At 43.1% G+C, this 15,004-nt stretch overlaps 1 protein-coding gene across 43 annotated transcripts in view; it reads left to right on the top strand.

Moving 5' to 3' along the window:
- The window catches only part of ATXN1 (ataxin 1), a 294,034-nt gene that overhangs the window by 266,556 nt on the left and 12,474 nt on the right, over positions 1-15,004 (top strand). For 35 of the 43 annotated variants that reach the window (XM_083449365.1, XM_083449367.1, XM_083449366.1 and 32 more), the window contains one exon: positions 11,631-13,668. In XM_083449365.1, the coding sequence (XP_083305491.1) occupies positions 11,788-13,668 (1,881 nt within the window). In that variant the 5' untranslated portion in view covers positions 11,631-11,787. The remainder of the gene's footprint in view (positions 1-11,630; positions 13,669-15,004) is intronic. The other 8 variants (XM_083449387.1, XM_083449386.1, XM_083449382.1 and 5 more) reach the window with 1 other exon arrangement.

Genomic DNA, 15,004 nt, shown 5'->3' with positions numbered 1-15,004 from the left:
CACAAGCATCAGTAAGCAGTGGAAAGGGAGAAGTCTTCCCTTTGAATTAAGTTGAAATATTATTTCAGCTTGGTCTAGAAAATGTGAAAGCTTTTATACTGAGTGGTCATGAGGAAACATCACTGAGATTATGATAAACTATACGCTAGCAATGGCACATTAACATATACTTTCCTTTCCTCGAGTTACTTGTTGGAGTCAATTGAACCCTGACTCTGAATTATGTGCGATCATCATGTGCCGTGTTAACTGAACTGGGTAAGATTTGGCTCTTGGCAGCTGATGAATTTAGTTCTCTAGACTTTGCAAAGAGCTCTCTCTGTGTGTCTCTTAGGCTTTTAGTGCAGCACGTTGGTCATATCTGAGCAGATACAAGCCTGGAAAGTTTCTATACAAAACACCCTTTTCTTTGCAGCCAAGCCGGAGGGGAACAGCAGCAGTTATCAGAGCAAGGGTTACCTTTGCCCATCCCCCCCCCCAAACCTTCTTTTTAGCCATCAGGTTGGTGTGGAACCATATGCCTCTTTTGCCGTGGAGCACAGGGCATGGCAAGTTGGTAAGCAAAATCGTTTCTGGCTGCAACCACATGTGAGAAGGAACTAACTCCTTTCTTCTAGAGATCCGGTAGACTAAGAGCAGCTTCTATGTGCAAAGTTACTGAAGGGTTGCTTAGATCTATGGGAAGAGATGAGCTTTTGGGCATAGCACATGTATGAAAGATGTTCAGAAAGTAGGAAAAAGTACAGTGGTACCTTGGTTTATGAACTTAATCTGTTCTGGAAGTTCGTTCTTAAACCAAAGCGTTCTTAAACCAAGGCACACTTTCCTATAGAAAGTAATGCAAAATGGATTAATCCATTCCAGACTTTTAAAAACAACCCCTAAATCAGCAATGTAACATGAATTTTAATATCTAACAAGACCATTGATCCATAAAATGAAAGCAATAATCAGTGTACTGTACTATAAAATAGATAAAACAGTATTGTAGATGATCAAAATAAAAATTTAAAAAATATTCTTACCTGCACTGATGATTGTCACTGTTTGGATGGGGGGCTTTTATCCAACTCTGCAGTCAGACAATCAATCAGTAGCTGAACTGGGATCCACACAGATCCCTCCCCACGCTGCTGTGGGAAATGCTCCCTAGAGCACTCATGCCTCCCGCAGTGGCATGGGAGGGAGTTGCGTGCCCGCCAACCAGATGGCGGGCAGGCGCACAGCTTCGCTCCCTCGCGGCTCCGGGAAATGCTGTGACAACCCCCTTCTCCGCTGCTGGACAATGGAAGTGTGGTACTCAAAACGGAAGTGCACCCCTGAATGGAGTAGGTTCGTAAACCCAAAAAAAATGCAACCCAGAACACTAATTTCCAGGTTTGAAGTGTTCGTAATCCAAAAAGTTTGTTACCTGTTCGTAACCCGAGCTACCACTGTAGGATTCTCTTGGGTATGCTTTGAATATCCACCTGTGTGTTAACTGTAACCATTGCACATCCTTCTTTGGGTGCTTGTGTCCCGCAGCTATCAGGACTCATCCCAAGTTTACATTTTTCTTTCAAATTTTAAAGCATGAGGAAAGCTAATAAATCAGATAGTTTTCAAAGTCTGTTCCTGTCCATCGATTCCTCGGGTACTACTCCCCACCCCGCCGTCAAAGCATTTTGGTTTGGATTTTTATAGATTTGGCAAGACTGTGCAGCCACAAAGATAAATGCAATTAGTATGTATGCTTTTCTCCCCCCCCCCCTTTTTTTCTTTTTTGACAAGCGGCAAGAAGTCATGAGCACACTTGGTGATTTTCCCCTCCTTTTATTACCTATACAATTGCAACTGGAATAATGGTATTGCATGAAGTGGTGCTGAATAAGTAATGTTGGAAGCTTTTGCTAGAAGAAAACCTGCAGTTCTATTCCCAGAAGGTTTACCACTATATATCAAGAAGGCCTGTTTCCCAGGAAACAGTTAGATCATCTTGCTTTTATACTAATGTAAAGCGCTCATTATAGCTTGGGACTAGCTCTTTGCTAATACATCAGTCTTCCATCTTCCATGGCATGTTGAAAGAGCTCGGTATTTTATCAAATTAACTCTGGCAGGAGATGATGTGATCTCCTAAAAATATGCATAGTCCCTCTTGAAAGCCATCAATGTGTTCATGCAGTGCAGTTGCCAGCCTTTCAGGAGGGAGATATCGCACCCTCATTTTTGGAAATATCTATCTAGTACAAATTTCAAAGTTGTACGCTTTGGGAGTCATTTAGATATTTAAAATCTACTGAGGTGACCATGTTTTCGGTTAGAGAATTTAGTCCGTTGACACCCATAATGCATTTGTGTAAAGTGCATGCAACACACACACACGCAGGCTTTATAAGATACAACAGGGGATTTTAATTGCGTACGATTTTACTACAGTGACTTCAAATGTTTATTAACCTCATTTTTTTAAACTGAACTTCTGAGAGGAGAACGGGGGTGTGGGGAGACATTCTGTTGCATTGATCCAAGCAAAGGATTATCCCCGTTATAAAGTGAGATGTTTAATGGTATATTTTTAGTAAGGCAATTAATAGCTTTAAGCTTTAATGGGTGTACGAAGACTACTCAAGAATATATGAGCACTTACTGAGATTGGGCTTTCTCTAGCCTTTTACCACTGTGAAGCAGTAATGTCTCTTGACTGACAAATGCCTCGGTGACATGGAGTGTGAGGAAACCTAGCAACACTTACTTGCTGCCTAATAATGCTTTCCCATCCCTTTCCCCTTGCATATTGAGTATCGCTGCATCGGCATGCAGAAGCACCTGAGCTTTAATTCAGCATGCTTCTCTGTTTGCTCTAGAAGTGACCTTCAACATTTGTCTCTGTTTTTAATTGTGGTCTCACAGCTCACCACCAATCCATGAACCACATGCTTCATATGTGTACTTAGACTGTGTGTGTGTTTGTGTGTGTGCGCGCACATGCTTGGTTGTCTCTTTAAATCACTGAAGCCAATGGAAACCCTCCACCCTGGGAGATCAGAGCTGACTGTTTTAAATTGCTCAAGGTTTAAGCCTTGATTTTGTATGTCTCAGTGAAACATGGGTCTTCAGCTGGTGAGCTGAGACGCACTACCATGCCAGTGATCTAAGGTGGGTTCCAACAGCACCACTGTCACTATCCCATATATGGTTTAAAAAATGAAGAAATGGGGCCCCAAGTGCATGTTTGGTGGGACCGCTGCCTGAAAATGTTGAAGGTTACTGCAATAAATAATGTGTTAAAAAATAAAAAGACACACTTCGTTTTGTATTTTGATTTTCTACCACTAATAGTAATGTTTTGAGTTTGGGGGAGGTTGGGGAACTGGCCAGGCAAGATTCTTTGAAGATGATGACCAGCTGGCTACTTTAGTGCTCATCTGAGAACTTGAAATGAATGAGCTGAGTTGCAGTTCAGTGGTACCTCTGGTTACGTACTTCATTCGTTCCAGAGGTCTGTTCTTAACCTGAAACTGTTCTTGACCTGAAGCACCACTTTAGCTAATGGGGCCTCACGCTGCCGCCGCGCGGTTTCTGTTCTCATCCTGAAGCAAAGTTCTTAACCCCAGGTACTATTTCTGGGTTAACAGAGTCTGTAACCTGAAGCGTATGTAACCCGAGGTACCACTGTAGTTACATTTAAGTGAGAAACAACCAAAAGGGCAAGGCGGGGGGGGGGTGTGTTGGGGGGGGGAGAGTTGCTGTCTGAGAGAGAGCTGGAAGCCAGGGAAATGACTCAGTGAGAGGTGGGTTCAGAGACATGTCTAGCTCTGTGCTGGATCCAAAGCTGTGACTAGTGGATAATTAAATTCTTTTGGTGTGTTAACGCTGCGAGACCCTCCCTCCTGCCTTCAGATTGTATGTAGGTGTTAATAAAACCATATAGCTTAAAGCCACCGCAGTCACCATTGGCCTTCCAAGGAAACTGACCCCTGGGTGAGCATTGGAACCCCTGGAGCTTCTCAGCACTCAAGAGATTTTTTTTTGGGGGGGTGCAACAACAGGATGGACAATGGCAGTGTGTTTTAACTTGCTCATGACATTCAGAACATTTATTTCCCACCCACCAACACCCCAATTTTCCTGTTACCACCTTTTGGCAGACTATATGTAGCAAGAAGTATGTGTGCAGAATAAAAACCCTGGGGGGAAATATGAAATGAATTCCTATTTGACAGCCTCAAAGGCCTCTGCAAATTAATCTTTCAGTGTTGACTTGGTGTGGCACACTCCTTGCTAGTGCATTTTAGTGGCTGCTAGCTGGTACAAGTATTTTTAAAAATACATCTTTTCTTCTTCAATGAATGACTGAATGAATGAACACCTGATTAACTTAATGAAGCTTGGCCAGTAGTGGGAGGAATTACTTGGCTGCTGAGAGCTCCAGGAGGTCTGGCAAATGATGAGACTTGCCTTATGCTTTTACAAACCCAGACTCTGCTGCTTTGAGCCATAAGTGAAGGCTGCAGGAATTATTTGATTATTCAGTTGAAAATTGCTGCAAGTAGAAAGTTACTTGTCTGTCCCTTCAGCTTGTAACTTTTGTAACTTTTGTATTCCATTTTGTAACTTTGCTAGATTTCCAAAGCAGTTTTTACAAGATGCATATGGTATCAAGGAAGAAAAAGTCACAACTTACTGTCTTAAAAATAAAATAAAATCAGTGGTTGTTTTGTTGTTTCCCCCCATAGAATAAATTTAACTGGTGGTGGAATAATTTAATTTAATTTTGTTTTAGGTAACTGTTGTACTTAAAACAAAACAAAAAAGTTGTTTCTGCATTTAAAAGGACAAATCTTAATAAAACGTTTTTTAAAAAAATGAACTTCCCAAATTTACTTAGTTTGTTTTGCCTGTTTCCCATATGTCTTGTTGCAAGAGCTAAGGGCAGGTGATGTCTTCTTGTCACACTTCAGCTCATATTTATAAATAAATAAATAAATAAATAAATAAATCCTTAATATTTCATACTTCAGAATCATGTTGAAAATACATTGGTCTTTCCTTATATTCTGACTTCTGTTTGGGACCACTGCAAGCTCAAATGATGACAGCTCCCATTTTTCCTCTCTTCCCCCTGCTCTTCTTTTTGCTTTCCAGAAGTATATGGAAAACGTAGGAATTTGTTGGCCCACAATACCACTTTCTCTGTTTTCTACTAGTTTGGTCTCATTGACTAACATGGGTGCATGTTGGCCAGTTTTGTTGAGATCATTACAAGTAGGCATCATTCAGGACCAGAGCACATTTTGACACTACTGAAGTCCAATGTTCGGTTTCTGACGTCTGTGGTCTGAAGATGCCAGATGGCTAGGCTGGGCTTACTTCAGAGACCGGAGAGAGACAATCACAGTCAGTAATAGGCTAGATGAATCAATTACTGAGCCAGTGCAAGATACTTGAATTGCACGGCTGTAACATGGCACAAACTGCATACATTGGCACAAGGGCATTTAATGTGCCATTGTGTCTTCACACAGGTTTGCAAGAAGATATAGGATCAGATTGTAAGTAGATGCAGCTTTACTAAAATCTCATAACTCATATCCTGAGACACTGCATGACTATTACATCATAAAGCATGCCTTTGAATCAGCAGTGCTTCTTAATTCCCCCCTTATTTGAATGCTGTATTTCATTTCTCTAAAATATCAGACTCTAGATTATTTATGTCAATGTGCCACCCAGCATATTCAAGTAAACGTACTTGTAAAACTATTCCATCCTGTTGCCTTCATTTGGCACATTACACAAGATGCCTCTCTCTGAGCCTGAGAGGTATCTTGTGTTATGTGCCAAAATATGGTGCCAAGAATAGAAATCCTGTGATAGTCTAAAGTTTACTACCAGTGATTGTACAAATGTAGCTTAGCAATTTTTATTTTTAGCACAACATAAAAATAAAAATCAAGACATCAAATATAAGAGTGAATGGACTGGTCTTGTGAACCCTGTGTTGATAGGAAACTTGACTATATCTATCTGATTTTAGATCATATTTACTATATTTGAACCAATAAAAATGAAACATCTAGAGGAATATATTAAGTGCGGTAGAATTTGCAGGTAAAAAACAAGCCATACCTTCATTGAAAACTTTTCCAGTAAGCAATAAAGTTGTACACAGCTAATTGGAATCTACTATGTAAAGTACATAAACCTCCAAGAACAGGGTGTGGGATGACCACACAGTTCTTTAAACATAAGATAAAATGTTGTACCTCTGACATGCATACATATAACATTTTTAAAACACTTAAATAAATAACAGCAACAAAAATTTCATATGACTTTACAAACATAGCACTTACTATTTAGGCACCATGCAGAATCGCCGCACTTCACAACTCTTGCATAGGTCAAACAAACTATTACATAGAGCACAATGCTGCTGAAATTTTCTGCAAGATACTTTCTTCTTTTCCTGGTGTGGCATGCCCTATCAGTTCTGAGACTAACCCTATTGACACCCTAGGCAAGGTAGCTATGTTTCTAGATTCAACCCAGAGTTTGAGCAACTCCAGATCCAGGTCTGTTTGGGATGCTCTATCTGTTGTGGGTTGTTCTGGTTGCAAAAACTTAGGCTTTTAAATGGGCATTGCCCACTATCCTTTGGGGGGAAACTGCCATTGACCATGGATTTGGAAGACCACCAGAGCACAGGTGTCTATGCCATTTTTAGTTCTTTTATATAAAGAGTGCTCTGAGACTTCAAATTCTATGCACTGAACAAAGGAGAGTTATTGTCAATCCTCCTTTTGGCACATATTATGCAAGTGTTAAATCTTCTTAGAAACCCAAAATGCTTCTGCTTACATTTCTGGATTTGTGGGAAAGGAACGCATTGAGGAATTTCTAGTTTACTTTTTGCAATGTGCAACCACAGTCAGGATTTTTTTTTCATTAGCTAATCCTGTAGCTAGTTGTTAGGTTCTGTCCGGAACCGTGCAAATGTGTTGTTAGCTTCTCAACTGCTGTCGGGCCTAGATTTTGAGTTGCTGGAACTGTCTGGTTGCAGTTATAAGTAAGGGTGGGAAACACTCAACAATGCATTTTGTAAATACCTTTCTGTGAACAGAGCAATGCAGTTATCTAAAAGTCCTTGATTAAAGATAGTCACTGACCTTGGTCACCTACTGAGGTGAGGGCGCAGATCGCTTGCAAACATTTGCAGGTGCAGTTGTGGGGCACAGTGAATCCAAAAGTCAAACTAGTAAGCGTGGCACAAAATGATGGAATAACAGGTTTGGGGTATGCATCTTTACACAAGGAAAAACTAAAAAAAAATTAAACAGCACTTTGCAAGGTCTCTTTGACCCAGCACCTATATGCTTATGCTTTTTTCAGTTTTCTCCATAACTTCAGTAGGAGTAGAACTGAATCCAAATTTTGCAAAAATAATATCAAATTTTCAGTGAATTTAAGAGGCCCTTTCCTCTTAAAAAAAACACAACACAACAGGTTAGTTTGGTCCCTCTCATGATTGAGGAATATCTGGAACATGGAGTTGTGAGAGACTGTTGACAAAAGTTTTATTCATTTTATTTTCAGTATTCTTAGGGTCTGTTTAACCATACCTGACAACAAAGGGTTAACAAAATAATGTGAAAATACTCTTTACAACCTTAGCTGGTTTGTTTTCCTTTTTAATGCAGGAAGCAGTAGTAATAGATTTCCCATGCTTACTAAAACAAGCTTTTCTAGAGCAGTAATTTGCTGAAGCAAGCAAGAAATGGTCTGAAATACTTGATCCCAAGGTTTATTTTTAGCATGTTTCTTTAACTATTCAGCCTCATTGTGTTACCCTACTCCATTCTTATAACCTTTATCTACCCTTAACTGTCTTTTTTTCTTCCCAGTAGATTATCATAATCTACTGCAAAAGGCTTATTGCAGACTGATTGTAAGACTTGTGGCAACAGCAGATGTGGTTAGGTTGGGCTGAGCAATGCCTCGTACTGCTGTATTCCAAGAGTGACAGTTCAATAAACCTTTGATGATTGAGGAACCCTGACTTGCCTACAAGGTCACTTAGAAATAGGGAATATTACGCCTCTCTCGGAAATCATGAGGAATTCAACATCATACCTTTCCAATGGTTCCATCTGCGCAAGCATTGCAGCCTTTGCCAGATGGACTGATTCCCCTCTCCCCCCCCCCCTTGTTCTGGGGGGTTCTCCCAGCCTCCCCAGAATGAATTTGGAGGGGGGCATGGGGAAGGGGGCCAAGCCCTGTTGTGCAAGCAGCAGTCTTTGTGTGAGACTTCCACTGATTAGGTGTATCACACCCGTGAACATAAAGCATAGAGTTGTTGAGTCATTCAAAAACCCATAATGAGCAAGTTGAGGTTAGCCTAACATCCAGTAATCTGGAATGCTTTAACTATCAGCTGTATTATTTTTTTCTGTGGACTTGAGACTGGAATGGATGGCTTCCTATGATGCTAGGTTACTTAGGACAGTAACATGGAATATCCTTCCTGAAACACTTTTTCTAGTTTAATGCTAAGCTGAAACGATAAATCATACCCAAGCTTGAGTGCTGTGTCTATGTGTATGTACAGGGAGGGATTATGCTTCAGTTCTGGAGCATTCTCCTATCTGTACTAGTGTCAACTATGATTACCTGGTTTAATATCTTGGTCCTCAATTTTAAGTAAGCAGTGATCACCACAAGGATAAACTTCCAGGTACAGACATTGCACATACACACCGCCACTCAAAGAAAAAGCATATGAATTTATGTTATTGGACCAGAATGTATTTTGTTCGGAAATTAAAGAATGAATGAAGCTTATGTTATCTAAAGGGCACACAGGGGAAGTAATCTTCTGAGTTGAAAAAAGTGATTAAAATGCTTATTCAAAAGAAGCAGCAAAATAATGTATTTGCACTTTGGAACATTACCCCAGGTAGATATCCCCCCCCCACCCCCAGTTTTGCCACTTATCACTATCGGGGTGTTTCCCTCTGTCCTTTTGGGCAGTGTTCAAATTATGAGGGGGGAAGTAAGGGTTGTCCTCTCCTCAATTTTATCCAGATTATGCTCTCCTTGTATTCTTCTAAAATGCTTAACTTAAGAGAGTAAGACCCCTCTGTCCTCCTGTAATTCAAGCACTGCTTCTTGAGTCTAAGCCAGGTCTCAATATACAAGCAACCCCGAGAAGGAGATCTTGAGAGAAAGGGCCTCCTTTCTTATGACATACTCGTCTGACCCATGTACTACAGCTTGCCTGTAGTACACAGGAACAGAAAGATACTCATACCAACACACACAGAGAGGCAGGCAGTCTTTCTCTGCCATCCCACACTTCAAATCTGTCACAGTATGGAAAACAGAATCATCCTGTAAGGGAGGATGCCAGCGTAACTGCGAACATTCAGATCTGAATTTTACAGCTGCTGTTTTAGTCCTAATGCATCACGTGGTTTTACCCCTTGAAATTTGTTGGATCTTCTTCCTTGGGCAGAGCAGTTCCCGGTCCCTTGTAAGTGCCCTGCTCCTATGCAGAGCACAATCTACACAGCATCTGTAGTGCACAGTTCATTTGTTACTAAGATATAAGGGAAGAGAACGTGGGAGTTTGTCATATTATGTAATTCTAACCATGCAGGTGGAGTTTGACCTGTGCATACTGATGCAGACTGTAGGGATCCAAAAGTAAGCTCCTGTCAGGGCCCTTCTCCTGTGAATATGCCAAAGAGGTGGGGGAAGAGGAGGAGACATTTCAGCACCTGTAGCAGCCAGTATTTGAAATATTGATAAATAAAGACCTATCCTTGACTTTATGCTATATAATAATGTTAGCTATCTGCTCATAAGAGTAATTCTCTCACTTTGTTGCTACATGGGTTGGTTCTGCCTGTCTTCCAGTTTAAAGTTGTGAATTTAAAAAATATGTACTCTTGGGGAGGGAGCAGGAAATAAGTCTACTAAATGAAAAATTAATATTTTTTGAATCAGTTTCATGTGCATCATACACTGCATAAAAAGGAATCTTTGTGCTATTGTATGATCACATCAGGATTCATTTTCTGCAGTTCTTAAATCAGTGTCCCTGTGTGCCTCTGCACATTGGTAAAACTGTGGAATGGGGGGACAGGGAGAGACGTTTATTGAAAACTACAGATAACTGTGCGTGTACAGTAGTCAAAACCTACTAATGGAAACAGAAGGAATGGTAGAATACTGACTGTTCAGTGCCACTTCAGAAGCACACTGTGTTATTCAACACTCCCCGCCCAAAAGAATCCTGGAATTGATTTGAATGGGGAGGTTTGTAGGGAAAGAGAAATGGCAAACTTGCAATTCTAACTCAAGCACAATGCTGTGATCTTTCAGGTGTTTGCATCATCTTTCTCTGCTTTCTGTGGTAATTTCACAAAGATGAACCTGTCTTATTGTTTGAGGAGAGGTACTTTTTACAGAGTACATCCTTACTCCTTTCACTACCGTCATCATCTCTGTGCCTCAATATGAAATTATGCCAATTACCCTAAATCTGTTTGTATATATCGTACACTAAAAGCCATAGTTGTTCATGTACTGTGCATGTTTTATCCGTTAATGCACTTCATGTAGTATGTGAATAATGCTGCAATCCAGAGATTTAGGCTACATGCTTTGTTGAGTATATAATGATTTCCTGAGAGTGAAAATGGAAAAGGACTTCTGCATCTGACCAAAGTCCCATCTAGTTCAGCATCCTGTGTTCACAGTGGCCTGCCAGGTGTCTGTGGGAAGCCCGCAAGCAGGATACAGGTGCAGCAGCACTCTCTCCCCACATGATCCCCAGCAGCTGGTCTTCAGAGTCAAACTGCCTATGACTGTGTAGGTCAGTGCTTTCCAAACTTGGGTCTCCAGTTGTTTTTGGACTACAACTCCCATCATCCCTAGCTAGCAGGACCAGTGGTTAAGGATGGTGGAAGTTGTTGTCCAAAAACAGCTGGAGACCCAAGTTTGGGAAACACTGGTGTAGTTAATACAGTGTGGTGTAGTGGTTAAGAGCGGTAGTCACGTAATCTGGGTAACCGGGTTCGCGTCTCCGCTCCTCCACATGCAGCTGCTGGGTGACCTTGGGCCAGTCACAGTCTCTCAGCCCCACTCACCTCACAGAGTGTTTGTTGTGGGGGAGGAAGGGAAAGGAGAATGTTAGCCGCTTTGAGACTCCTTAAAGGGAGTGAAAGGCGGGATATCAAATCCAAACTCTTCTTCTTAATACATCAACACCAATATTAGTAGCCATTGATAGCCTTATGCTCTTATGAGGAAGAGGACAATAACCTGATAGTATATTATGTTTACTGTAAATGTGCCTGGGATAGCATCCTAAGGGATTCACCCTTGAAAATTCTGCCTCCAGGTATGTGTTGAGGGGGGAAATAAATTTTGATTAACCTAGTGTCTTAATTGCAGCATACAGCATCCTCTTGTTTTTTTGTTTTGTTTTTTACGGCATGGCTGTTGACCTACTAGTTGAAATTCTGAACAAATGCACTGCTCCTGATTTTCATATTCATTTTCTTTTATTTTCCCCTTTCTGCTAATGTGTTGATTTACCCTTCTCCCTTTCTTTTTCTCTCTTCCTCTCCCTCTCCCTCCAGAGCAGCTTGTTGGCGGAGTGTGCTCACAGGGAGATGATTCCTCATGAAGTCTCTGGATCCCCTTCAGAAATCAAATGTGACTTTCCACTTAGCAGACTGAAATCGGAGCCAGCCAGGCAGTGAAGCCACAGAAGCGGAGGGCAGGGGCCGGTGAAAAATGAAATCCAACCAGGAGAGGAGCAACGAAAGCCTGCCGCCCAAGAAGCGAGAGATCCCTGCCACCAGCCTGCCTTCCGACGTGAAGCCGTTAGTTCTGGCCAGTGAAAACCACCGAGCGGACAACTTAACATGGCTCTCCAGCACAGTCAGCAGCCAGAGCAGCCTGGGTGGGAGAGGCAGGCCTGGAGGGACCTCGGCGGAAGCTGGTTCACAACATGGAATAGGTTTACACAAATCGCTGTCTGCAGGAGTAGATTATTCCCCACCTAGCGCTCCTAGGTCTGTTCCAGCCACCACCACCACAGTTTACCCGCCTGCACTTTCTCAGGCAGGGACACCTGTCTCCCCAGTGCAGTACGCACACCTGCAGCACACTTTCCAGTTTGTAGGGCCCCCGTATAGCGGACCATACGCCGGATTCATCCCCTCCCCACTGATTTCCCCGACAGCCAATTCTGCAACCAGCACGGCGGCCTCTGCCACTGCTGTTGCCACCACTCCATCCCAGCGTTCTCAGCTGGAGGCTTATTCCACTTTGCTGGCCAGCATGAGCAGCCTAAACCAGCAAGGGCACAAAGTTGAGCCGCATCTCGTTCGGGCGCCCGGGTTGATCACAGCAGGGTCCCCTCCACCGACCCAGCAAAACCAGTACGTCCACATTTCCAGCTCTCCACAAGGCTCAGTTAGGAACGTCTCTCCTCCAGCCATCCCAGTCCATTTGCATCCACACCAGACAGTGATTCCTCATGCATTTGCCCTTGGCCCCTCCTCCCAGGTGGTGGTGCAATATGCAGATTCTGGCGGCCATTTTGTCACTCGGGAGTCCTCCAAGAAGTCCGAGAGCGGCAGGCTGCAGGCTATGCAAGCAAAAGAAATACTGAACGGGGAAATAGAGAAGAGCAGGCGTTACGGCATCTCGCCATCCTCAGAAGTGAGTCTCGTCAAATCAGGCAATAAACCATCTCCTCATCATTATGAGGCCAGGCACGTGGTGGTCCATTCGGGTCCTGCTGATTATATTGCACGCGATTCCACCGGTGTCCGGTCCTCTGTTATGGTTGTTCCCAATAGCAGCACACCTACTGCAGACATGGAGGTCCAACAAGCCACCAATAGAGAAACACCTCCCTTGGCCCTCAACGAAAAGGGAAGCTTGCACTTAGGAAAAACAGCCCACCGATCCTATGCTTTATCTCCGCAACAGACTATGGGCCACGAAGGGGTGAAAGCAGTTGCCACTTTGTCCCCTCACACAGTCATTCAGACCACCCACAGCGCCTCAGAGCACCTCCCCGTTGGGTTGCCCGCTGCGGCCTTCTACACTGGGACTCAGCCACCGGTAATTGGCTACCTAAGCAGTCAACAGCAAGCCTTTGGCTATCCTGGAAATCTGCCACAGCACCTGGTGATCCCAGGCACTCAGCCCCTCCTAATACCGGTAGGCAATGCAGATCTCGACTCAACAGGGGTTCCTCCTGCTATCGCCACTTCATCTCCCCAGTTGGCAGCAGTGCCTCACACGTTTGTCACAACCGCCATTCCAAAAAGCGAGAATTTCAACGCCGAGTCGCTAGCAAGTCAACCAGCTTACCAGGCAGCCGTCGTGCAGGCCCAGATCCACCTCCCCCTGATCCAGCCTGTACCTTCTTCAGCAGCTGCTCCTTCTACACTGCCTCCTTACTTCATGAAAGGGTCTATCATTCAGTTGGCCAACGGAGAGCTGAAGAAGGTAGAAGATTTGAAAACAGAAGACTTTATACAGAGTGCAGAAATTAGCAGTGACCTGAAAATAGACTCCAGCACCGTGGAAAGGGTTGATGACAGCCATACTCCAGGCATTGCCATGATACAGTTTGCAGTTGGAGAGCACCGAGCACAGGTAATAAATGGGCTGGGGAAAGGAGGGGCTATTCAGTTGACTGGATGTCCTTTCTCACAATGTCTAAGTCTCTTAGGAGCCCAGAAGGGCTAGCACGTGGTAGTGTGGAAGAGATTTTCAAAATGGCATTCCAGTGGCTTAATAACTGAGGAAGAGCAATGGCATATGTTGCAAAGTAGAAGTGGTTGCCGAGTGACTAAAAGTTTCAAGGTTCCTTAATGTGTGTGGATGGACCTCTAAATTAGGATTGTCCACATTTTCCCAAGAGATAAGTTCTTCTCCCTTTAGCAGCTGCAGAACTTGCCCTGTTCACTCATGAGGATGCCGCCGTATGAAATTCTTCTCCTGGACCTATAATAAGCTGTACCATTCAATGGAAAGTTGTGTTTTCACTTACAGAGAAATGTACAACCAAAAATTCAGCCGTATCTGTGAAAACCATACGATAAGTTTCAGCCCAGCCCATCCCCTCCATGTCTTTTAATGTTGCTGCACTAGCATCCTGATGCTGTCACCTCTGCAGCAGCAGCAGAGGTGGGGAGGCAGATGCCGGTGTATTCTCTTCGTGCTCACAAATACCATCAGTAAAAGTGGCACGTCAGGAAAGCTTTCCTTTCAGGAGTGGAGAGTGCCATCGTCTGGTAGAAAGGATGATGACCTCCATTTAAGTGTCACCTTATGCAGGAGCCTATCAAAATCTAGCTGACATCATCTTACTTAAAATACTCCACCAGCTGTGTTTCTCACAAGGGACGCTTCCAGAATTTAGAGCAAGTCGTGTAGAGAGATACGGTTAAAATGTGGGTTTAATTTATGTTTCCTGTAGATTCTAGGGCTTTGGGTCCTTTCTGTATCAGTCATGTTTTCTGTAGTAGCAGCTAGTCTCCTGGTGGATGTGGTTTGTTTTGTTTTTGTTTGACTGTTTGATTAACTAGTTGAAATCTCGACTTGGTAGATTGCTATTTTGTCTTGTGTTTGAATTTGCAATGTCTGCTGAGTGCATAGTCTGGCACAACCTTTTCAGTTTAAGAGAGACAGCATTTTTGTTGCATAATGGCTAAGGATGTGAGCCGGGAAGCCCATTTCAAATGCTGCTGCAGCCCAGGAGCTCCTTAAGGTGGCCTTCTAGGTGTGTCTTGCCTTAGCCTTTCCCCTGCCACCTGCAATTTAGAGAAAAGGTGCGCCCTCCTCATACTCTCACTTTAGATTTGGAGAAAAAAGTGCCGGAATTGCATACCGGTGAGTACCACCAGGAACTATGGCTGCTGCCTTATAGATGTTAAGCAAGTCTCATATGCCTACAGGGCAATAGTACTCAGATGCTGTGCCTGTGTTA

Source organism: Podarcis tiliguerta, assembly GCF_965153285.1.
Source record: "Podarcis tiliguerta genome assembly, chromosome: 7".
NCBI classification, from domain to species: Eukaryota; Metazoa; Chordata; class Lepidosauria; order Squamata; family Lacertidae; genus Podarcis; species Podarcis tiliguerta.
This window is presented reverse-complemented; position numbering and strand designations above follow the sequence as displayed.